We start from the raw sequence: 26,175 nt of genomic DNA, 5'->3' as shown, positions 1-26,175 counted from the left end.
GTGTCTCACTTTATCCGGATTCTAACCTGCTCCTGCAGCTTCACACCCAACCATGAAGACAAACATATGGATTTCCCAAGTTTTGCTCGCTCTTGTGGTGATTATCCTTGATACAGGTAAGATTCATCAGAACTGGGCTTCCACTGGATGTTCAGTACCAAATCTGCGCGCGTTTCAGGGATTAAAGTTGGAGAAAGTGAAGAAATCCTGACTCTCATAAAGACGGTTTAAATAAGATCTTCATTTCTTTTTTTTTCTTTTTTTTTATTTGGATAAATTAGACTTTTAAATCAGAAAACCCGACATTCCTTCACTTGTTTTAAGTGATTATAGTTCCTGTCTTTTACTTTGAAAACTTCTTCATCATTGATTTCTTTTCCTTTTGATTCCCAACCCAGTGAGGTCTAATAGTAAATAAATATTCTCATAATAACAAGTGTTAAACAGTTTAACTCCACCATCAACAATAAGGACACATGCCATCACTGTCAAAGTGCTCGCTTTGATATACATCTACTGCTTTGTCCTTTGACCTTTTATTCAGGGCATGATCTTGAAGTAATAAATAAACTCTCCTGCATCTGCTGGACGGAGGCCAGCTGCAGAGAGGATGCCTGACATACTGGGATTTGGCAGCAACAACCTAGGAACGACCATTTGAGTGCCTCTAAACGAGTCACTTGCAGCAACTTTTATGGAGTGTAGATTATCTGATGGCTTCACAGGTTATTCCAGCTCACATCCGCTCCGATCCACACTTACCACCTCCAGGGGTGCCGACCCTGACCTCTGACCTCTCCACCCAGAGGTGGGGACAGTAAAATGTAAAATGCAAACCCAGGATTGGGGTATTTTTCCTTTTTTTTCCCCAGTAGAGTGTCAGAAAAGGTGTGTGTCTGAGTGAGAAAAATGTGTATTGGTGGGGTAACATCTGGCTGCTTGACCCACCAACACACATTTTGCGCTCCCTTGAAGCAGATGTAATGTCTGCTTAATTCCCCGACAGAGACGCACCTTTAACCTGCTACTTTCCTGTTATTCAAGTAATACAGTTTTTACTCGGTGCTCTTGAAAGCTGATATTTCTTATGATGATTATTGACGCATTGTTACCCAGGAAGCCATGACTAAAACCACATCCAGCTGACTTCAGCTTCTTTGCTCAAGGGAGAAGAGGAAGTTCCTTAGCGAGGTCAGAGCCTTCTACCTTTCCCCGTCCACATTTTCAAATGTAAACTCGAGCCCGTTCCTCTCGCACGCCTGCCGTCTCCCATTAAATCCCATCTCGCTGCACACCTTTTATCACCATCCTCAGCTTCAGCAAATGCTTAGGAGATATTTGGAGATAGCAGGGGTCTGAGTGCAAGGAGAGGAAGAGACTAAGTGAAATCTAATTGAGCAGCCTGGCCAGACATCAGGGCTGGAACAACACTGTGATGAGTGCCAGATGTGGTCCAGCGGAGCCCAAACATTAATAACCCGTCCTCCCTAAAAAAAAAAAAACATTTTTGACCACGAGAAGCCTCTAAATGCTCCACAGTTTACAATGTCCTAAGTACACATGCAGCGTCTTGTGTCGGATCTTGGCACCAGGACCTGTGGCTCTATAGTAGCATGAAATTTTCCTGGGTGGTTTATTCGCTTGCCTGTAATTATGCATTTTAAACTATTAGATCAAATCAGAAAAAAGTGCATCTGAAGATGTATTTGAAACTACGTGTTAAGATCTCCATCCTGCTAAAAATGGAGCTGTTAAGATCTTATTTCATGCACAAAAATAACTGATTCATATCGCAGAGACTTTCGACTTGAAATATGATTTTGTCCTGCTTTTGAACCCACTTGGATCCCTTGTTATGCCACATCTTTGCAACTGTGGAACTCTCTTTTGATGTACTTCTTCTAAAGAAATGGCTTTCAACAAAGGTCCATAAATAACGCAAAGATGAGTTATATCACGTCTTTTTCTACCGCTGACAGTTTGACTGTTCGTTTTCCACACGTACTGTATGTTTTCCCGTATGTGTTGCCCTCCAACAGCTGAGAGAGCGTGCATTAAATCCGATACACACTTTATTGTTTTGTATAAATCCTGATTGATGTTAAAGTTTTCCAGAAGAGGCCACTGTAGTGATCTGTGTTGCTGAAAATAAAAGGAAACTAAAAGTCAGCATTGTTAAACAGCAGGACTTTCAATGACTCGTGCAGAATCCTGAAAGCTGGATTAGAAAATCATCTTCTGCAGGAATCATGACAACTGTTTAATTCCTCTGCAGTAACTTGAAACGGCTGCATTACAAGTACACCAAAGTATAAAATGTTCCTGGAGAACTCTTTTGACTCTTTGTGAGTGTAGTAAAATATGAGATATGTTTTCATGAGGAGCAAAGCTCCAGCTGAGGCGCTGCTGCATGTCAGCCTGTTGACAGGCATCACTCTGTTTCCTCTGGCTGTCGTTGCAGCTCCGCATTTTTCAGGCACCTCGGTTTGAAGCGGGACTACTTGGGGGGTGGGCATTTTGAGCAGCCCTTTCATCCTGAACACATTTCATTGTTGTTTTTCTGACACATGAAATATGCTACCTGCTGTCTTGGCTGCTTGTCAAGTTTGGATGGATGAAGAGTTTGCACATAAAACTGCAGCTTGTTTGGTGAGTTAAAACTGTAGCTAAAATAATATGCTAATTTAAAGTATAGTAAAATATTACTGGCCTTAGTCTTTCAAATATTGAGATGTGGCCTGAATTTATTTCTGATCTTAAAGAGCATGTTTGCAGGTTAGAACCCCCTTAAAGCAATATGTAGAAAAATATTGTAGAAACCAATGTAAAATAAAAACACACTTATAAGGATACTATTTTGGGCTTTTGGGGGAGTTTCTGAAAGAAGTTTACTACTGCATCTAAAACTGCAAAAGGGGGACGGTGTTGTGCTGTAAAAAGCATTCAATCACAAGAAGTGCAGTGACAGCGTCTCACCTGTAGATGGCGTTTATTCATTATTACCATAGACTGTATATATGAAGATGGACGGAGCCTCTGTGACGTCACCCATAGGTTTCTGAAGAGCTGAATTGAAGCTCGGTGGGCGGTTCCTACCATCGCCATCTTGGCAGCGTCATGCGCATCGTCTCGCCCAGAAAATACAAATATGGGGCAAAGAGGTGGAGCTGAGAAGGGGGCTGTGAGCGTCATGGAGGATGACCTAACTAACCCGGAAATAACAGGAGCTAGCTAACAGAGGTAAGCGGGCTAAAGCTAAGTCACATTGTTAACTGACTAAAAACTGCGGTTGTTCTACGTTCTTCTGATTTGAAGCGGGAGGTCGGGTACCTGTCAATCAAAAGGACGTGCCCCTAAATATGCCGAACTTCGAGATTGAAATGGGCAAGTTAGAAAAAGATTCACTCCCCCCACAGTTGTCATGAAGGTAAACCTGACCTATTAAACCGAAAATGGATTTTTGAACCAGCTGTAAACATGTTTATTTCTGCTGTGAAGTTGGTCTTTTTAACATGGGAGTCTATGGGGATTTGCTCTGTTTTGCAGCCCCTAGTGGATGAAGGGGGAACTGCAGTTTGTTGCACTTCCGCATTGGCTTCACTTTCTACCGCAGAAGGCTCCATCCATTTTTCATTTATAGTCTATGATTATTACCCTGAAAAGGAATAAATATACGCCATCTACTGGTGAGTCACTGTTACTGCGCCTCTTGGGATCTGCTTCCTGTAATGTAGTTTTATATGTAGTGGTGAAATTCTTACAGAAACTACTCCAAAAGCCTAAAATAGTATAAGTGTGTTTTTATACAACATTGGTTCCAACAATATTTTTCTACATACGGATTTAAGAGGGATTCTAATCTGCAACATGCTCTTTATATTTTGTGCAAGGTGACTGTGCAACAAACGTCTCCACCCCAGTCCAGTAGGTGGCGATAATGCTGAAGCTACTATGGTAGTGATTGAGTTCAACAATTGTGAAGAAGAGCAAAAAGAACAGCAAAGAGGCATAATGTGAAGTAAACTGAGTGGGTTGAACTTTATTTGGACTCAGGTCCTTGCATGGGAAGCGTGCTGCCGTCTGACTGGGAGAACCTTTCGTAAATTGTAATAACTACACAAGGAAGTTATTAGAGGGAAGGAAGACAGGTCATCTGCCAATCAGTAATTCAATCCCTGGTTTACCCAGTCCACACACATGTTGAAGTGTCCTTAGGCAACATACCTAATCCCAGTTCACATCCATTCCCTTCATTGGCATGTTGCTGTGTGTAGACACAATGTGCTGTATGAACCAGAAGTTTGTAAGAATACAACTACAGTTCCCAACAAGTTAGGATGATGTGTAATATGTAAATAAAAGTTGAAACTGTTTGGAAGTGAGGAGACTGCTCAACAGTCCTTTAGTTTGTACTGTTGAAAGGACTTAACTGCAGGCAGACCAGTTCTTCTGTGAAGCCATGCTGTTGTGATGGAGGCAGTGTGTGGTTCAGCATTGTCTTGCTGAAATCTGCAAGGTCTTCCCTGAAAGGGATCTTGTCTGGATGGGAGCAGATGTGTTAAATCAGAGATCAGCAACTCCAATCCTTAAGGGCCACAGTCCTGCAAATGTCAGGAGTTTTCCTCCTGCAACACACCTGACTCCCATCAGACATAATTAGCAGAGTTGTCCAGAGTTTGACATTAAACTTTGCTCATTAATCGTTGATTTGAGTCAAGTGTATTGCAGCAGGAAAACCCCTAACATCTACAGGACTGCAGCCCTCATGGACTGGAGTTGCCCACCCCTGCTCTAAAGCATCCATGTACTTTTCAACATTGATGGAGCTTCACAGATGTGGAAGCTGTCAACAATAAGGACTAATGCGGCCCCATCCCATCAGAGATGCAGGCTTTTCAACTGTCCACTGATAACAAGCTGGATGCTCCCTCTTCTCTTTAGTCTGCAGGACACACGGTCAGTGGTTTCCAGAAAGAATATGGAGTTTGGATCCATGTGACCCCATAATTAAAGACAGATTTAAGTGACTTTTGACACAGAGAATATCTTATATGGCTTTTTCTTTGTATGACAGCTTTAACCGGCTTTTGTAGATTTCACAGTAAACTGTTTTTACACTTTTAGCGATTTCTGGAAGTCTTCTGGAGTCCAAGCAGAGAATCATGTCTGGTTTTAATGCAGTGCTGCCTGGGGTCTCCAACATCACCAGCATCCAGTTTGCCCTCCAGTGCCATCTCATACATACAGAGATTCCTTCCGATTTTGTGAAACTTTTGCTGAACTTTATTAATATAGAGAATATACGGCATGTATTTTTGAAATTGTTGCACAGTTTTTGGTTCAGTTTATCTCAGACTGATGTCTGCCTATCTTTACACATGAGAGACTCTGCCTCTCTGAAATGGTCTTTTTATATTCACTCTTGTTACTGACCCGTTGCAGGTTCAACTAATTAGTTGTCAAATGCTTCTCCAGTTGTTTTTTTTACTTTTCCAGCCTTTTTGTTGCACCTGTTCCAACTTTTTACAAATGTGTTGCTATCAAATAGAAAATGAGCTCATATTTTCCATGAAACGGTTACAATATCTCAGTTTCAACATCTGATGTGTTGCTTATGTTCTTTTGGGAATAAAGTATACGTTTATGAGAGTTGCTAATCATTGCATTCTGTTTTTATTTACAGTTTACACAGCATCCAAATCCAAAAAAACTCAATGCAATTGTAGATTTACGGGTTTGTTCGTGTAATGTGATATACCACATCATGACACATCCTTTCTATTTGGTGTTTAATTATCCAAACCAGAGCAGAGATGATCATTTATATTTGTTGCCTTTACCTTTATGGCCACTTCTTTCTTATTAACCTCTGAACTGGATAATGGTTATTATGCATTAAGGGTTTTCTTGGTATCCCAACTTTTTTGGACTTATAACTACATTTTTTTCTAGTTTTGACGATTACAAATATTCACAAGTATGAGGTATACCTTAGTTCCCACTAGAGATTAACCTGCCATGAGCAATTCATTCAATTCAAATCACTTTATTTGTTCCCAGGAGTTGATTTAAAAATGGGGGGGATGGAGGTAGCTCTAAAAAAAAAACAATAGAAAATAACAATAAAATGAATTAACACATAAGTCAGCAGTCATAAAACAAACATATACAAAGTGCAGCTTTACGATTAAACATGCACGTGTCGTGTCCTCGTGCCTTTCAGGTTGCTGCAGAAAGCCTCAGTTACAGAAGTATGAGAAGACCGAGAGCCACATGCTGGTTTGCACAGACTGTCCTCAGACCCCTCTGGTACGAAACAACATCTCACAGGATCAGTGCGCCCGAAGGTGCAAGAAGGTCAAGAAAAACTTCAACTGCAGGTGAGCCCCGTTTCCGTCTCCGCTCCTCTGAAGCCACTTGGTTTCTCCTCTCTCCGCCTCTCCTTCCGTGTCCCTCGTCGTATTTACATATTTTTGTTATTCATCATTTGCTCATCTTTCAACTGCTTCCCGTGTGTTTCCACAGAGCTTTCAACTTTCAAAGGCGCAACAGGAAATGCCACTTGCTCCCTTTTGACCGTTTCACCCACGGCGTGCAGAAGCTGGCCAACATCAACTTCACTTTGTACGAAAAAAAAGGTAAATGTTATGATTTTCGGAGGCGAAGCCTCTTTATGCCTTTCAGTGTTTTTTCTCATGAGAACAGCGAGGCACAGAGATGGATTTACAACAAGGGGGGCGATTGTGACACGTATGTGTTGCCTCCGCCGTTACTAAGGAGCTTCGGTTCCTCTGCCGAGACAATAAAAACAACCAAATCTCCTCACGCCCTGCTGTTTAATCACCCCGCATGCGTAAACATGTAGCAGACTTAAGTGGAGTGTAAACAAAAAAGAAATTCATTGTTTACAGCTCGAACGCAAGAGCTCTGCTCCAGCGCAGGCTGTGGAATCTAGCACTTCAGGATTTACTGCAAAATTTACCAAAGCGCCCCTCTGTGACATTTAATGAACTTCAGGGACTTGTCTGTTTGGGGAATAACATGCAAGCTGGGAGATAAATAAATGTTTGCTGCGGAAGAAAAAAGAGAAAACGTTCTGCTTGACCATACATGGGAAATATGTGTGAGCCAGTTGAGGCAGAAAGAAGCAAATCATCTAATTACCTTAAAGGTGCGTGAACATGCACACTGAGAGTTTGTGGAAAACTTGGATCAGATCAAGGGTTTTCACATGTTTTTATGCTTTTGCTCACATTTTAGATTATATAAGGGAGTGTATCATCGGCACCAAGGACAACTACAGAGGGAGGAGATCTTGGACAAAGTCAAACATCACTTGCCAAGCTTGGTCTGATAATAACATCAATGAGCACACGTAAGTCAGTCCTCCCTTTTCTAATTAAAGTCAACATTCAGTGCTTCATATTAAGTCTTATTTAATCATATTTATGACTCTACCTTTCCCAGTTTGATCCCAGTTGGATTCATTCTTGAAAATGTAGGTAGTGTGATTAACTTCTTCAGATAAGACATGGAGGGGAAGCTGATGGTTGTCAATCTGAGATCTTAGCTGAAGCCTTAGCGTGCAGAATAAGCTTGTTTTGGTTCTCTTTTTAAGCCCAGTAAGCATTCAGTCATTTTTCTGGTCTTTTTGGGGATACTTACTAGGGCTGTGACGATATACCTTTGTCCCGATTCAATTTGATTCCAATTTTTTGGGTGCCAATTTGATTTAAATTGCGATTCTCACAATTCTTTGATATTGCCGATTTTTGTAGATTAAAAACAAAAAAAAGAAAAATGTATAAATCTTTTTTTTTTGTGGTCCTTTTTCTCAATTTCAATTTGAAAAAACAACACAGTAGCCAGACCATCATTCTGGTGCTCTAATGCCCAAGAAAACAAGTAAAAAGATCAATAAAAATAATAGAATTGACTAAAATTTTATAGTGGATTATTTTTTATTTTTTTAAGAAAAAGAAAATCGATTTTTTTTTTTTTTTTTTTTTTAACAAAATAAATCAATTTTAACACTCTCGCATTGTCAGCGATGCCAGGGACTATGTTGTTTAATCGAGCATAGCTTTCGAACCATAAAATATAGAAACTTACTTTTTTTCCCCTCTTAATCGGGAGACTCCAGGCTTTCAGACGGTAGTTCCGGCATCACTGTAGCCCATTTACAGGTGATACAGTGTTGTGTAAAAATAGGTGTTCCAATCAGAGCCTTTGTCTTTGGCACATGACACGTGTTCGTCCAATCAGAGCCGATGATGCCTCAGGAAACGCCTCCAAACAGTGTCAATCACTATGCATCGGTGTCATTAGCAGTCGGATAGCTGCCTTCTGTGTTTACAAGGCCGATAAATGATGAAACCAACAGCTTTTACGCACGCATACCATGTGTAATTGCTCAAACAAACATTTGCATTACTCAAGTAGTTTATTTCAACATAAACAACACAACGGCGTCATAACAGATGTATAACTTGGTAACAGATACAGCGTGTGCAGCTGACAGTGATTTCGGAAAGCTGCGGCGCTTCAGTCCCCTTCAGTACCTTTAGTCATGCTACGAAATTATATTACTCTTTATTTCAAGCAAAGGAGCCTCATTTACATAGCAGTTTATGATATTTCAATTAAAAAAAAAAAAAAAAAAGACGAGGTATAGGAGATTATGGGGCATTGAAAGGTGGTGTTTATTAGCATTTAAACTTTAAAAAAAAAAAAAAAGGTCAGGTTTATTTCTCTAAAATACCCTTGGTCCCCAGAGGGTTAAAATTGTGAAGCAAAAAAATCCAGATTTTCGATTTTTTTTAATTCGATTTTCCCGCTCCTAATACTTACAGGAAGAGCCACGTTAAGGGGAGCAACGCCTTGCTGAATACGGTCACAAAGGAGAATGGTCTCAGCGTTTACTTCCCTTTGCCAAATTCCTGTAGACTTGCACCGACCACCTTCAAAGCTCATGTCTTCTTCAGACTTCCACCATCTTGCTGGATGCTCCTTCTCTTTTTCACTGTGTCTGATACTGAACAGGCCTCAGCGGTTGATTTATTGATGCTCAGTTCATCCCCTTCCACCTCGGGGGGTTAAGGGAAGGTGGAGGCTCAGAGACGGTTGAACGTTTATCCAGAGTTAAGTCAGATTTCTTTCAGTGCATGTAGGGATGTCCTCCCCAATGAGCCTGTTCTTTTCCTTTTTTTTCTTCACCGTACTGGAGGCCATCAGGTGTATTCCAGAGATGTTTTCTCAAAGCGAGATCGGCGACTGCAGCGATGGGCCTTTGCCAGCGTCTCATTAGCGGCGCTCATTAGTTATTTTAACTGTGGCAAGGAGGGGAGTTGGGAGAACGAGTAACAAGAGTCTGAGGAGGTGCAGAGTGAAAAATAGAAGAGAGGCAGAATGAAAGAAAGAAAGAAGGCGCAAAGATTTATAGACTGAAGTCATGCTTTGTCTGATATCCAGCTGAGTTCACAGAGCTACAAGCATATAGAGAGAAAATAGCTCTAGTGATCCAATACAATTAAAACAGATTGCCGTGTTGGTCCTCTTCTCTCTTCTCCCACGATAAGCTCCCCCCCAGTCCTGTCATCACTTTCCAGAAGCAGCGGTCAGCTTTAGGAATCCTTTGTCATTGTTTATTTGACACATGGCCCCCCCCTCAAACCCCTCTCAGATACAAGTGTCCTGGCTTGTCAGCAAGTTTTAACTTCTAAAAGGGTCAAAGAGAGCTTAGCTGGAGGGAGACTGAGCACCACTGTGGGGTTACCTAACATCGGACTGTCCCGCTGTGTGAGAAGTACCGCCATAATGAACCGCACACCGTTTGAGTTTCAGGTAACTATTATTTTCATGCATGGCCGGTCGCTGTGGGGGCAAGAGGGGTTTCTCTGGAGGTTCCCTTGCAGTAGTGGGACTTCCACCTGTTGTCTATGTTCGGAAGTGATGGCCGGCCAAGCATGGAGAACAAAATGGAATTTATTTCTTCTAATTTAATTGATGACGGATAACATTGCAGTCATCTTTTTATTCCTGTTTGGGCTTTTCAACCTGTGACTGTTTATTTACTTCTGAAACTTCTGGGTGTCATGGTGACGGTGGGGATGTGGACCCAAATGCAGAGATGAGCAAACAAGGATGCAGATTTAAGACTTTGATTTAATCCAACCAAAAGAACTCAGGGGACTAACACAATGATCCAGCAACTCAAGACCAAAACGGAGGGATATAAATACACAGAACACAATGAGACACAGGTGAAAGAAATTAACTGAATGAACCCAGGTGAACTACTGAACACAGACAAAAGGCAAAACAGGAACAACCTACAAAATAAAACAGGAAACCAGGAACAAAGGACACAGGGAAACAACCTCATGACACTGGGCATTGAAAAATATAAGTTTTTACTTCCTGCCACTCCTTTTCGGATGTGTAAAGAGAAAATGTAGGTGTCAGTTATATTTGCTTTATTCATGCCTTACTATTTTTGTCTTTTTAATACTGCATGAATATAATTTGCCTTTAACATGTTTGAAATAAATTCAACTCAATACCTGCTCCCTCAAACTTGTAGTGTATCAGAAAGTTTTGAACCATGAGCTCAGAAAGTGAAGATGTGGGTTGACAACAGCATGGATGTGAGCATGCTGTGGCTTTCTTTCATTTCATATGAACGTTTACTCTCCTCTTAGTGCTGGTTAGTGGTGGCATTATTTGTCATTTCAGCAAAAAATGTCCAGAGGGAGTATCAGGGTGAAGATTCAGAATTTTGAGCATATTACTTAATAGGGTACAGCCGCTTTGTCATTGTTTTCGCTGTTTGGATGTGAGTTATACTACTCAACACTGCCCTCATAGTTTTTGATGGTTCTGCTCTAGTTATACATCTGTAACCTCCCTGAAAATGCACTGAAATATGCACATAATGCATGCAGAGGCCAGACAGAAGGCTCCATTCCTATGCATATTAGAGTCCTATTTATGTACTTGTCTAATTTTCACAGTGGAATTTAAATGTTTGCAATTGTCTGAAACTGACTTTGTTGCACTGCTGTCTGGTGGATATATAGCCTAACAACTATGCCTACCTAAAGGACACATCAGTATGTGTGGGCAGGGACGTTTGACAACAGCTGACACAGGCATACCTTTATTTACATGTAAAGGAGCATAAATAAGGATTTGGGGTGCATTCACACCAGTCCCTCCTACATGAACCTTTATTTGTTGGCTGAAAAAGTTCAGAAAACATTTCCCTGCACTAACCAGTCGATGAGCTGAGATGGTTTTATTCTCTCTTGTCTCGTCTTCTCATTCAGTCATACTTGTTGTTGCACCGCCTCACTGTAAACAGTGTGCAGACTCCAACTGAACAGAGTCCCGAAATGTACCGAGCCATGCAAATGGCAATAAACGAGTCAGCTAAACCGTACACGCAGAATATTAAAAACACAAGGACAGACAGCTGCGTACATCTCATTTGGGTTAATAGATGATTAATAATAGTACATGTAGGCAAATGCAAGCTGGTTAAGCCAAGCATTGCTTTAAAACGGGATGATTTCTTTGTGACAGAGTCATATTTAAAGGGGTGCTATTATGGTATTTGGAGTTTTCTGAGCTTTCTACAGTGTTACAGTGTTGAATCCTCATCAGACATGTGAACGACACTGTTTTTTTTATCACCTAAACGCATGTTTGCGTTTGAGTTCCAGCACTCTCTCCGTTCGGTTTCCATGGCGACGAAAAACGCGTCGTTTTAGAGAGTTTTTTCTACTTGGAAATCCTTGTGACGTCCCGGGGGATAAGGTTCAGTGATTGGTTACCTTCTACTGGTTAACAAGGGCATGTACAAATGCATCGGGCGGGTGGAAAACGTGGGATAAAGTTATTTCCAACGATGGCTGGTGAGTTTACCAAAGAGAGACATCCTGCTGCATTCGTTGCTGTGGGTTGCTGTTTTCCACTTCGTTTTCAGGCTTTGATTCAGGTTCCAACATGTAGGCCTGTATGCTATGTGTTGACATTGTATTTTGTTTTTTTTATTGAGTTCATATTAGCCTAATCCTTCTGTTTATGAGACGTTACAATGACGGCGAAAGCAGTTGTGGTGCGCGCTCCCGATGTAGTGCAGTGGCGGGAGGCGGGGCTTAATGCGGAAGAGTCTCAATTCACTCATTTTGCCCGCAGGCTGATCTGACAGCCTACGGAGAGGGTCGGTCTGAAGTAAATAAAGCGATTTGTGACAATAACTCGATCAATCCCAGCCCTTCTGGTCTCAGAAATAAAAATAAATTAACCTGAAATGCACATAATAGTTTCACTTTAAGGGAAAAAATTTTGTTTTACCTAAACAGTGTTTACGTTGCGAGTTAGCAACTTTACTACTTTCAGAGCACAAAACAAATCTGCACAAGTCATTATGAAAGAGGTTTTTTTTTTTTTTTTTTGTATTTTGTCAAAAAAAAAATAAAAACACTAAAATGTCTAAACTGTCTTCTTTACTTATCCAGGCCATCATGAATTATATTGAGTGATAAGAGCTAAGCAGCTATCCTGGCACAGATAAAACAAAGAATGAGCAGCTGCAATGCTGTTTACTAACTAACTGTCATTGTTGACTCATCATCTGACCAATAAGAGCCAAGTAGATCTTTCTGGAGGGAGCCTTAAAGAGACAGGAGCTATAAAAAAACAAATATTCTGTACTTCGAACATTTAAGCATATAAATCTCCTATTAGAGATTGCTATTAAAATAGAATCATGAACCTGTAATTTCCATATTATCGGCTCTTTAGTGAATTCATGCAGTCGTGACTTTCTTGCTTTAATCGCTGCACACTTCACTTTTTTGGATGCTGCAGTATTTTAGCATGACGTTAAGCTCCACCAGGTGCAGGCAGTGCCGGACATTTTGCAGCAGTTACTTCAGGCCTAGATTTCATCTTCAGTGATGTCCAAAATCTAGCCAATATGTTTCGTCGTCTCAGAGAGGGAAGCATGTGTGCGCAGTGTCTGCCTGCGCTCCGGTGGGAACAGACTTTGGCAAGGAGATGAATAGCTGGCCAACATCTGTTAGCACAACATCATTATGGCTAACTTGCTCCCATGCTGTGGCCTTTTTCTGAGTCTCACCACATGCAACCTTTTTGCAAAGTGAGGAAACTTGTAATTCCATTTATAAATTAAGGATTCTGTGTTATGATAAAGACCTGCAGCCTGTTGAGCTTGTGTGTTACACGTAACAGATGTGAGCTTTGGCCCCAGGCAGAGCGCTGCTTTGGAACAAGTGTTTTGCTTTAGTTACATGCATAAGTGAAAAGTTGCTGTTGGATCTAACCCTGTTCTATTTTGACGTGTAGGTACGAGCTTATGGTTGGAGGGTCTTCACCCTTTTTCTCCCTTGCGCTCTCCCCCTTCCTTTTGACTTCCACCGCTGGCCTGAATGATGTTGTGCATTATTGTAGAAATCTTGCGTAAGCCCCCCAAGGCACAGAGGGGAGAGCAAAGCTGACTCCCATAAGACCCTGAAGTAAAGCATTCACACAAGTTGCTGAAGAGAGGATGGTTGTTTTTACTGTTTGTTTGTTTCTTTGTCATTTTTATTTTTCATTGTAAGTTAAATAATCAAGTCCTTTTTTGGTATACTATCCTTTTCCTACGGTTTTTTGTTTTGTTTGTCTAAATCGGTCCCTTTCCTCCTGATAACTCCCTGAACTTCCTTTTCTGTCGACCATCACTGTCTTTTGGTCAGCATAGATCAGGAGGTTTGACATGCAAGGTTTTCATCGTCCTGCTATGTCAGAAGATAAATTTCAGACAGTGTCCATTTAGTGCGGGGATACCTTACTGCTCCTCTTTGTTCTGCCATATTTGCTCAAACTGGTTTTGTTCTATTTCGATGAGTTTTATTTCCATTTATTTGGTGTAGCTGTTGATGGAGAAGAGTTTGTCTTAAAAGTGTGCCACCATGAAGTTGCTTGGGCTCCTCTTGGTTGGCCATGGCATTAATCTGCACTGTTGGTAGTCACTGTGCTGTGCCAGTAAGGCTGTTTCACACTTGTGGAGGTCTGGATATGGTTAAAATCAGTAATCAGATCATGTGAAAAGATGCAAACTTGGACAGGGAAGACGCATTCATAATTTCGTATGCATACAAGTGCCTTGACTTGTCATTCCAGGATGTAAAATGTGATGTTCTCAGCCTGCGGGCACTAAAATTTCGCAGTGAGGCTCACACTTTCATTAAGATCCCCTTTGAATTTATTTGGATTGTTACGGAGAGCACTTGCAGACCAGTGTGGTCCTGAAAACATGCCTGGAACAGCCATGTGTGCAAGTACTTCTGCAAATTTATTTACACGGCTTAGAGTGTCAGTTAACACTGTCTGTGCCCCTTCAGGTTTAATCCAGAAAGGTACCCAACACAGGACCTGAGGGAGAACTTCTGTCGGAATCCCAAGAACGATGGCGGTGGTCCGTGGTGTTATACCACTGACCCCAACGTCCGTACCGAGGATTGCGGCATACCACATTGTTCGGAGGGTAAGGCAAAACATCGTTACTGGGCAACATTTTTCTGATAAAATAAAGCAAAAACTGCCAAGTGCTTGAATGTTTAATCAATGTTTGTGTGCTTTAATTCTCTCTGAAAGTCATAGGTTGTGTTTGCATTCCTCAGTAGAGAGAGGGGGAATAGGAACGTTAAGGTAATTGTTGTTTCTTTGTTGATAGAGGTGTGTATGACATGTAATGGAGAGGATTACCGGGGACAAATGGACCATACAGAAAGTGGCAAGGAGTGCCAGAGGTGGGATTCGGCAAGGCCACACAAACACCACTTCCAGCCCAAAAAGTAAGCTGCAAACCATGTTGTAATCTTTCTCACGGACACCAGCACACACCCATGACAGATGCTTAAATAAATGACGCCAATACTCCAGAGAGGTAGACCTCACCAGTTGTTATAGCTTCCTTCCCTCCCTGCTTCCTTCCTCACTGCCCCTTCAGGTATCGGGATAAAGACCTAAAGGACAACTACTGCCGCAACCCGGATAATCGTCTCCGGCCCTGGTGCTACACCATGGACCCCAAAACTCCGTGGGAGTACTGCAACATCACTGTGTGTGGTAAGGGTTTTTGCATTGTATACACTCCAAATCTGGAGCTGGGTGGTTTGTAGACAGAGTCTTCAAAGAAATTAACAGCAGTCCAAATTATTGTTTTACCCTGATTTATGATTTTGCTGGTAGTTTTCTCAGCATCCATCATCTTCAGTGCTGTAAAACAATACAGGATGTGCCACACAGTTGGACATCTATCATAGAAGTCGGAAGTGGACGGAAATGTTAGGACAATGCAAGTGCAGCGAGTATTTACAGCGTGTCAGGGATTATTTTCTTTTTCTTTTTTTTACAGGCAGAACTTTAGTGGTTTTGGTGTGGTTATGGTTTTCTGAGGGGGGGAAAAAAAGCTCCCCCTTCTCCCCTGCAGAGTCTCACAAGTCTCTGTTTATCCCACTGTTTGTTTCATGTGGTGTTTCGCCTGAAATCCTCTTACCTCAACAAGGAAGAGTAAACAGGTTGTTTGCAAAAGGGATCATCAAGCGTTTTGAGACCACTCGGGGCTACAAAGCGGAGGATTACAATGGAGACCACTATACCAAGATGCTTGCACTCATCAGTGGAAGGCCTAGTAGCTGTTTTAGAGGCTTGAAGGTTGTTTTTAAAATTATGACATATAGAGACAAATCAATGCACAAAGAGGAAAGCGATAGCAGATGCTTCCTTATAGGCCTCAGGAGGTCAGTGAATGGTGTGATGAAGATGAAAATGATGTGAATCATATGCTGTGGCCCTCACAGACCCTCCAGACCTCAACCCCAATTTAAGACAAATGGAACGTTTTGGACCAACATGTTAGGCAGTGCACTTCTCCATCACCACAGCACTAAATGAGGCTGGATCTTTTGGGAAATTATGTTTCATTAGGAAATAAATGGAAATCTTGTGGAGAAGGAATACGGTTTGGCAATGAGTCTGCCTGATTTGTAGTTTAGATAACATTTGGCATCTCATGTAATTTAAAACATGATAAGAAAAGCAATAGAGATCAAAAGATGGTTTGTACAATCAGATCATTTGTTCATTTCTTTGAAATATTCCAACCTGAACACCTACAAGCACACCGAGCGTCTCTTTTGTCTTCGTCAGAAACGTACACACATGCACTTTACAGTACAGGTTATGATTTACAGCGAGGGTGGAGGTTCTGCATTTGTCCAGATGTGTGCATCCCTCAATGCCTTCCCTCGGAAAGATAAAAACCACTGACCTGTACGACACGGTGCACACAGACACTGGCATGCATTACATCAAACCCAAGAATCCCTCTTTTCCACCCGCCTTCTCGTTTCTGCCTCAAAACATTCCCTTTTCCTCCTCCATCTTCTCCCATCTCATTTGTCAAAGGCTAAAGAAACAGAGACAGAGATCCGGAGGGGAGAAGCCGTTCCCCGTGCACTGCTACCCCTGCACTGCTGAAAAGCTAAATTCCATCTGAAGATGTTTGGAATAGTTTGCTGGAGGATGAAGTTGCTCATGCCAGACTGGGTTAGACGAGATATCTTTTTTTGTTTTGTTTTGTTTGACGTGTTGTGAAGAAATGTAACCAGAAACAGAATTGCGATTTTTGTTCCAAGCTGCGATCGGACTCATGTCGGTTATTCCAGTGCTGTTGGAAGCAAGTGGGAAAGTTTCTCACTGTTATGGAAATCCCTGTGTGCAAGAATGTGGGGCATCGGTGTTATGAACACACAAAGAGTTTCCTATCGCAAAAGCAGCACGGAGGGGGGAGCGCTACTGTTTTTGATCATCTGTCTCTCGGTTAAACATGACACATTCTTCCAGGGATTAATTTATCCCTCCCTCATTCCTGCATCAATGTACTGCTAGCTAGTTACTGCTCCCTTTCTTCTCATGTGTCCACTTACAACATTTTTCTTCTGGCAGATTCAGACCCCAGCGAGGACACCGGCGTCAACATAACAACCTCCTGCGTCCAGGGTGAGGGGACAGATTACAGAGGCACGATGAATGTCACCCCAGAGGGTGTGACGTGTCAGCGCTGGGACTCTCAGTTTCCCCACAACCACTCGTTTCTTCCTCAAAACTTCAAATGCAAGTGAGTAAGGCGCGTTTCATGCTTACCGAAAGCTTGGATTCCGTTCATCACACTTCTGTAAACAACGCAGCCGTGTGCACCATCATTTAAATCTGTAGTTTCTGTTTGTGTTATAGAGACCTCAGGGAGAACTACTGCCGCAACCCCGATGGAGCGGATTACCCATGGTGCTTCACTACAGACCCTAATCAGAGGATAGCCAAGTGCACCCACATCCCCAGATGTGATGCAGATGCCACACAAGAAATCGGTAAATTTCCTGAAATATTCAACTTTAAAGGAACAGTTTGATGTTTGTGAAGAAAGATCTGCATATTATGTCTCTTAAAAAATAGAAAATGAAGTTTATGGATGGCAAATATATGCAATGGCGCTCAAAACGGATCAAGATGATGGCCACTGATTGTTTAAATGACTTTCATTTATGGCAAGGTCAGATTATCCAATGGACATTATGGGCACAGGCACAGAGGCCCACACCCACATTGGGCCCATGTTAGGTCCACTTAGGGAAAACACCAGGAGTTTGGACATAAAACAAAATGCACATAAAAGCCAGATAGTTACACCACAGAGTCTCGTGTATTACTATGTGTACCACTGGCTGAGAAATGTTAGAAATGTCGTTTCACAATGTATCATTCACAGTTTTCACAATGTTGCGGTGGGGAAGAGGGCCCCTGGAACACTCTGGACCCAGGGGCCTGTGCACTTTTAATCTGGCCCTGATTTAAGATTAATGTCATGCTGGATGGGCTGCTGTCATGGTCAAAAAGTTGGTAGTGTGATTCTAAATTCGTTGTCCTCCAGGCCCACAGTAAGGCTGGTAATGTTAAATTATAGACTTGTTCTTTTTAACTTTGCATTCTTGTAGGTAGCAGGCTCCATCTGGAGCTAAATTGTTAATCTACATGCTTGTGTACTGTGCTTGTTACCAGAGGATTCGATGAAAGGCCAAATTATATCAACTAGACCAGGTAGTTGTTGGATTTGTAAATTGTAAACGGTAAATGTGGCAACAATAAAGGAAATTAATATTTTGTTCATTTTGAGTTTATATCAGTGGTATGTAAAGATGGTGTGTAAAGACCCATTTATGTTCCTTTACGTACGTACATAAATCGGGACATCTGTTTCAAATGTTGTCATCCACCACTGCCCGTTTACTTCCATGCATCTTCTATGTTACCATAGTTGTTAAGTCAGTTCATCCAGTAGTGGGCAGTGCTGTGTTCAGAGTTCACTTCTGTTTTTGACATTAGTTTAAGACATTGGTGTGTGGCAGTCATGCAAGTCTATAAAGTTGTTCGCAACCAACCAACCTGCCTGACACTCTCATCACCTTTTCCTCAAAAGTTCCCATCATCTCTCTTCATCTTCATCTCTCTTTTCCTTGTTGTCACCTTCTTCCTGTTCTTCTTCTTCTCTTGTTTATTCTTCTCTGTGTTTGTAAAATAGACCAAATAACATGCTTAAACCATCCATTCATCTGCATGGCCTTCATCTGCGTCAAGCCTAAATGGGCCTTAAATGGTCAAAGCCGAGCATGTTGTGTCTTTGAAACCTCCCATAATACCGTGTGACCTTTCATGTGGTCAAGCTGATACTTCAGCTGTCTGGATGCATATTGCAGCTTCCAAATGCTTCATTAGTTTCTGAGTATGTGCAAAAGAAGATGCTTCAAACAAACACAGAATATATGAGGTAGCCATGACAATTATGCATAAGGTTAACAAAGGCAGGTGTATATTGTCTATGTAAAAACAAAAAAAGGCCCAAACCATGATGCAACCACCACCATGCTTCATAAATAGGATAAAGTTCATATACTGGAGTACAATGTTGTGATTTTTGTACTTTTCTTTTCCTCAAAAAAAGTTATTTTTATTATTTCTTTGAATAAAAAAAATACTTCTTCCTCTCTCCTACTTTTGTAGAAGCTATAAGTACAAGTATTCCATGATGTTGCAGCTGATAGTCAAGCAAATCTTTTGCATACCCTAAAATGACAATAAATCATTTTTATATTCTGGTCTTTATGCAGTCTGACCAAATGAGAAATGAATTGTTCATGTAAAAACACAGATGTGTCAGCTTTGCATGGTCCCAGTCTTGCATGTTTCTCACAATTCTTGTCTTAAATCACTAAGAGTCAAGACATATTTCTTTACAAATTCTCAAAAAGATGTCAGACTACTCCTATAAGAACAACATACCATTTTTTTGAAGTGCCAGGCTTCTAACAAATGACAAGCTTGTCAACTGAGAAGAAATTTCTGAACCGCAGATGTTTGAAAAGACATGTCATGTTTTCGCAAAGTGGAATTACACAGACATTTTTGGTATTGCTCTCGTAGGACCGCGCCACTTGGCAGTGTGCTGCCCAATGAATTCCATTTCATGGAAGAATAAAAACACCAGACTTTGGCAACAGTGCTCGCTGTCATTTCCCATGTTTCTCTGCTTTACATTTCAGTGGACCACACATGTCAGTTACTGCAGACCCTCTGCTGATTCTGTTTAAGAACAGACATAGTGAGGTTGCAGTGTTCTACTATATTTGAGAAATGCCAGTCACAGGGTGTCATCAACACTAAGCGGATCCAAACCACAAGGAGAAACGTACACACAAATCTTTCAGTTCCCTCTGCAAGTGCATGATTATGTGTTTTTATGCATGCTGGCGATGCTCACTGAAGACGTTCAGGTGTTTGAGAAACTGCTTGGCTCAGTTATATTTGGCACTTGTTACAGTATTTTACAAGCTCTTCTAAAATAACTGCTTCCTGTTCCTCCTCAGAGTGCTACGAGGACAATGGTGAGATGTACCGGGGCACTTTATCCATAACTCGATCGGGGATTCCTTGTGCAGACTGGTCGCGTCACATAAACAGGTAAAGTAAACTGTACTAAGAGACTCTGAAACTATTTTCTAGAGAGAATGACATTCCTTCCAGCTCAGTGAAGAAAGTGTTGACAATTCAGCTACCATTGCCAGTTGAAAATCTCTTTCATAAGAAAGAAGCCAAGCAGTGAAAACAAACAGCGAGAGGAAATCAGAGATTCCTCTGGGGTCAATACCAGGTCCAATTATTATTCATCTAACTGACAAGAGGAAACCCTGGGGTGCCCTCCTGTCAAGCCAGGCTGACGGGGAAGTTGCCCATGCCCACCTCCGTTGCTCCGTGCAGAAGTCAAACTGTTGGATTTACTTAATTTACAAGAATTTTAAAAGCTAAAATGACACAGACAGATGGATATGTTCCAGAGCTGACCCCTGACCTCAGGAAGTGCTTTTTGAGGAAAGTAGATCAAAGCCAATCAGCTCCCTCCCATAGACTGCAGCCAGCGAGTCTACCCTGCTCAAGGTTAGGGGTCATCCCAGGAAAAACTGCTGAGAGCTACAGCTTGTTTAACATTCTCCTGGGAAGTGGAATTATCTTCGCCCCCTGACAAATTGTTGCCTATTGCTTGGCATTACTTTTGCGCCTGTGTGTCCAAACTCGTGCCTTGTAATTTCTTTTCAGGGATGTTTTGGATATCTGAGAAGATTAAATTTAATTCTTCCTCGGCCAAGTTGCAAAAAGACACACAATTAGATGTGAATTCCTACATATCGCGAGCACAACCCAGTCGCTGCATAGAGGATGTGGCTCCTGTCGGTCTGAGCCTTGTTGAATGCTTAGACTGCATACTTTCATACTCCCTTGAGCACTCTTCAGAAAACTGTTTCCTTCTCCGTGCTCTGTTCAGCCATTGCAGAGGACTCATTGGATTATAGGAAAGCCAGAGTCAGACTTTCCAGGCATAACATGGTTACCTACAGTGTGTATGTGTACTGTATGTGCATGAAGGTGTATGAGCAACTTCATATACAGTATACACATGCTTGGTTGTTTTTAGAGTGTGAGAGTGTGTATGAATCTTTATGAGACGTGACCCAGCGTTAGTTCTGATATACTGTGCACCAAAAAACAAATGAAACATGAGAGTCTATATTTGTGTGTTTTACAGTGGGGATTCTCACTCTACAGTGTCCCATGTAGGGCTGGAGAAGAATTACTGCCGGAACCCAGACCGGGACAAGCATGGCCCCTGGTGTTACACCAGTCCAAATAACCGTTTGACCTGGGACTACTGCAAACTGAAGCACTGTGAGTGACTGAAATGGGCTTTCATCACGTTCAATCCATCTCTGGAATTAGAGCATAGAGACAGCCGTGTTTAGAAAATTATAATGGCTATAAACAAGATTCACCTGTTGAATTGTTTTTTCAGGCGTTAATACAGCAGCAAGCTCAGCTTCATTGCAGCTGTAAAAACATGTCAATCTAAACATTACAAAGGCATCAGGCATATCCCATCATCATGCTTCTTCTCTCTCGTCTTTACTGTATTTTTGCTGAGCTAAACGGTAAACATTTAAAAATCTTATCATTGATGTTTAGTAGTACAAGCCGTTGTGTAATAACCACAACATGCCTAGGCTTTTAAAACAAGCTAGCTAAAAACATGTAAATTTGCAAACCTTGCAAGATTAGTTATTTTCTTCCCTTTCCTCTTTCCTGTGTTTATGCTAAGCTAAACTAAACAATAAACACTGAATTAGCATGCCGTGGGTTTTTATTGATAATTCGTGTTGTGAAAAAAGTCACAACATGTTCAGGCTAAACAAGCTAGCTAAAAACAAGCCGATTAGCTAACTCGACAGGGGTATTTATTTTCTTCCCTTTTCTCTTTCCTATGTTTATGCTAAGCTAAGCTAAACGGTAAACACTGAATAATTTTCAGAGGCATACCGTGGGTGTTTCTTGATAAGTCACGTTGTGAAAAAAGTCTCATGTCCAGACTAAACAAGCTAGCTAAAAACATACTAATAAGCTACCTTTACATGCTCTAGTAGGCATATTTTGTTGCCATGTCAACTCTCTCATCTTTCCTTCGTGTTAAGCTGAGCTAATCAATAAATGGTCTGTCAGAATCACATCATAAGTGTTGTTCAGTAATCCAAACATGACTGCCCTTGAAGATAAGTAGCTTTTTGTGAATACTAATTTTTATTTCTGGCTAAAACAAGTATTTCATGATTGGTTCAGACTGAAGTGATGCTTCTGGAAGAGCATGTAACAACATAATTTACATCTGAAATTTACAAATGTTGACTTCAACGAAAACATCACAACAGTTCTTGTCTACATTTGTCTGGTGTCTTACGTAATCTCTTAGCTGTGGTTTTGTCCAATTGACAGATAATACACAACACTCAAACGGCAAACAGATGCGAGTCTCTGATGCCACCATTTTTTTATTTGAGAAAACATACAATCAGGCTGCTGAACCAAACAATTTCTTAGGCTGGTTTCAATCTGGCTGCACTGACAGGCCTCTTGTACAATGGCTGTACAATGATTTCCATAATGTAAAACATGCCTGTCGTGAAGTCCTTAGATCTTGAGCAAATTTATCTGCTGTTGCTGCTGTCATAGCCTCTAACAATGGTCCAGATGCAGAGATAATTCTTAATAAAGTCTGAAAGGTTGCCGTTTTTCTGAGGTTTTGTGCTTTGTGTGTCTGTGGATATCAGTTCCCTGCTGATGTGAAGTCTGTTCTCACTGATATGCTCTACTTTACTTATGTCAGGCGAATCAACAATCATGGCTTCTCAACCAAACAGTGAGTATCTATTTTGTTCATCTGGATTTAAGCAGGCATGCCCTCCTCCTTGTCCTCCTGTCTCTGATCTCCTCTTTTCCTTTTAAATCTTCATATCTGATCCTTCTGTTGTCATTTACCTGGCTAAACAAATCATATTTTATGCTTAACTTTTGATGTTATTGTTAACATTTTCTCATTGAAATGCAAAAATACGTCCGTCTAACTTGCAGTATCAATATATCTCCTTGTTTAGTTCCAACCGGGTCCAAGATATCATGCTTTGTGCATATAAACACCAGAATAGTTGGAGGACATAAAGTACGAGGTACAGATGGCAGCTGGGTTGTAAGCATCCAAAGGGAGTAAGTCACTTCTTTGTCTTTTTCTGAATATCCTTTATGTACTTTCATGCTAAGGTCTTCTCTTCTTTAACTCTGGCTTGAAAGCCCATTACTTCTCCCAGACATTTAAAATTTGGCTAAAAAGGATTTCTTTGCTATTTTCCTATGTTTTAGCGATTGTTTCATAAAATTTCATTACCAAAAGGTAGTTTTGTTTTTATTATTGTGCATACTTTTAAATTTTATTTTAATTTTATCCTAATTTAATCCTAATTTGATTTGAATTTTATTTTAATTGTGTGAAGAACTTTGTTCAACGGTGGTTGTGTTATATGTGCTATACAAATAAAGTTTGACTTGAATTGATTGAATGCTAAGCTTAGAGATGGCTAAAATTATGTTTTTGTTTTCTCTTAGGAAGGTTCATTTGTGTGGTGGCTCGCTGATTAGAGAAGACTGGGTTTTGACGGATCAGCAGTGCTTCACGTCCTGGTACTGCTCCATCTTGTAAACCTACCTTTTCTTCTTAAAATCTTACTTTTATAATGTTTGAGTTGTTTTTTACAAACAAATTTATTATTATTATTTATCACAGTGATGTCAAGCAGAGAGGGGTTTCTAGCGTCCACTTCATATACTTTCAAAGTGAATAGAAAATGGGGGAAAAAAATTTGAACAAGAGCCAAAACTAAGAATTTACTTAGATTTCATTAGAATAACTTAATTTTTTTTGCATCTCCATTGCTGCAGAAATTATAAAAATAAAAATATGAATGCATAAAATGTTTATAAATTTTCTTAAGGTGGTTTATTGTCGGAAGAAGACTCGATGTGCATTGGATTGATGAAAACAACTTTGCATTCCATGTCTAACCAGGCAAAAGTCAAGTAATGTGACTCATCAGCTACTTGAAGTATATTTATATGACTAACAGCTGTTTGTCCTAGATATGGAAAAAATATTCCAGATATCTCAGTGATCCTCTGGTGGATGTTTACTATATTTTTCCCCCTCTGGATGTCTGACTCTAGTTGGGACAACTGATTCCTCCACTGAGCTACAGCCAGTCATAGCTTATACTTTACTGCCACCTCTGGAAGCAGGAGACTCCTTTCTGTTGTTACCGAATGAATCACAAACTTTCATCCTTTGAGCTTTCTGTCTGTTTTTCTTGGCACTCTGCTTAAAAGTCACATTCCTATTTCTGAATAATTTTAGAGTCAAAGTACAGTGAACTCTAGCCGTATGTGTGTCACTGGTAAAGAATGGCAAAAAGTGGCACATTGCACAAATGAAAAAGGTTTTTTCTTAAAAAGAGTTAATATCTCTTTATAAGGGAGTTTTTTCCTTCCCACTGTCGCCGTGTGCTTGCTCAGGATGGGAGACTGAGTTGGACCTACAATTCAATCTGTTGTTTTTCTTATGTAGGCTATTATGAATTGGCTTTCATTAGGTTGTCTTTTTCCTGTTGTAAAGCATTTTGAAATGGCATTGCCGTGATTTGATGCTGTATAAATAAAGTTGAATTGAATTTAATTGAATTAATGATGCACCTCTATCAAAACCTACGATTTCTGGAGTTGACCTCTGCAAAGGGGAAAGTAAAGCATAACAAAGTTAGAAGGGTTGTAATAGGAACAGTTCTAAAATATGTTGGTTTTGGCACAGTTTGGTACCGCCATCCAACTAGCATCAGTAGCAATGGCATTTCACTCTTACAAGTACATTAGGTTTATATCTCATTCCAGTCCTTGTGTCCATCAGTGTACCTGATCTTAAGGATTACAGCGTGCAGGTCGGTTTGCGTCACCTCAACGAGTCTTCAAACCGTGCAAGACTACGCATCTCTCGCCTGATCTGTGGCCCAGAAGGATCAAATCTGGTTATGCTGAAACTCGAAGAGTAAGTAGGCAGCTGCTCCCAAGGTTTCCGTGACGACTACTCTTTTGTACCTTATATCCACTAATACACACTGCCATGATTAAGCTTCTTTCATGCTCTCTTCCTTCCAGCCCCGCCCCCGTGTCAGAGGGTGCCTCCACCATTCATCTCCCGGTAAAGGAGTGTCACATCGCCGAAGGCACCAACTGCACCATGTATGGATGGGGGGAAACTAAAAGTACTGCCTTCTTTCACCTATGTGCCGGCACACTTTCCATGTTATCGCCTATCATGAAGAATTTCTGCAACATTCGCCACAAATGGCTCTTATGTTTTTTTCCTTCCAGATACGGGACATGACGAAACTCTGAATACCGTAACCATGCCCATGGTCAACAATGACATATGCTCACAAATCAAAGGAAATGCTGGGGAAAGCCGAATATGTGCCGGCGGAAACATCGGAGAAGGAGTTTGTGATGTATGTAGCAAAAGCACCAATACTGGAAAATTTTCTGTGCACCAGTCTTAGAGTTCCATGCATTACACTTCATCTGTTATTTATATTCCTGCAGAGAGACTACGGTGGTCCGCTGGTTTGCCAGGAGCATGAACGCAAAGTCATCATCGGTGTGAGCATTCAAAGGACCAAATGTGCTTCGTCGCAGCCCGCGCTTTTTGTTAACGTCGCGTACTACTCGGAGTGGATTTACAAAGTGTTCAAACTTTACCCCAGCGTGGAGAGAAACTGACGCCGCACCATGAGGAGAAAACGTTTCCAGTGTGAATGGAGCAAGAAGGAAACGTGGTCAACGTGGTATTTTGCGACTTGGAACTGGAGACTGGACGTACCAAATGGAATCTCACCACTTTGCAAACTTGGTACTATTTTCACAGCCAAAGTCTTGGGCACATGGATGGTGCACTAATTTCTAGCGTGACGTCTTCAGAATTTTTTGAAGCCATGTAAACAAAGACGATGAGACACTTGTGACTCAGTATTACTTCCTGGAATGTACTTGAACCCACCTTCTCGACGGTTACCACTTAAGGTAGCCATCTTTGAACGGGATTTCCTTTCTACTTGTTTGGACCAAAAAATGTGC

The 26,175-nt window shown here is 41.1% G+C and overlaps 1 protein-coding gene across 1 annotated transcript; it reads left to right on the top strand.

Annotated features, from left to right (window-relative positions):
• Positions 1 to 25,946, top strand: hgfa (hepatocyte growth factor a). The gene is made up of 17 exons (XM_079263024.1): positions 1 to 116; positions 6,224 to 6,380; positions 6,526 to 6,638; positions 7,261 to 7,375; positions 14,412 to 14,554; positions 14,744 to 14,864; positions 15,020 to 15,138; positions 17,020 to 17,191; positions 17,308 to 17,441; positions 19,992 to 20,085; positions 21,206 to 21,349; positions 23,077 to 23,208; positions 23,605 to 23,679; positions 24,953 to 25,090; positions 25,201 to 25,307; positions 25,417 to 25,550; positions 25,645 to 25,946. The coding sequence occupies exons 1-17, from the start codon at positions 53 to 55 to the stop codon at positions 25,819 to 25,821; spliced, it is 2,139 nt and encodes a 712-aa protein (XP_079119150.1). The 5' UTR covers positions 1 to 52; the 3' UTR covers positions 25,822 to 25,946.
• Positions 25,947 to 26,175: the final 229 nt, after the last annotated feature.

The sequence above is a fragment of the Telmatherina bonti genome, assembly GCF_933228915.1.
Source record: "Telmatherina bonti genome assembly, chromosome: 23".
Classification (NCBI taxonomy): domain Eukaryota; kingdom Metazoa; phylum Chordata; class Actinopteri; order Atheriniformes; family Telmatherinidae; genus Telmatherina; species Telmatherina bonti.
This window is presented reverse-complemented; position numbering and strand designations above follow the sequence as displayed.

Bases quoted from the DNA above. Each gene is read 5' to 3' on its own strand.
- hgfa (XM_079263024.1), top strand. From the start codon at position 53: ATGAAGACAAACATATGGATTTCCCAAGTTTTGCTCGCTCTTGTGGTG. The intron at 6,381-6,525 runs GTGAGCCCCGTT...GTGTTTCCACAG, and splicing joins AAGAAAAACTTCAACTGCAG to AGCTTTCAACTTTCAAAGGC. The intron at 14,555-14,743 runs GTAAGGCAAAAC...CTTTGTTGATAG, and splicing joins CATACCACATTGTTCGGAGG to AGGTGTGTATGACATGTAAT.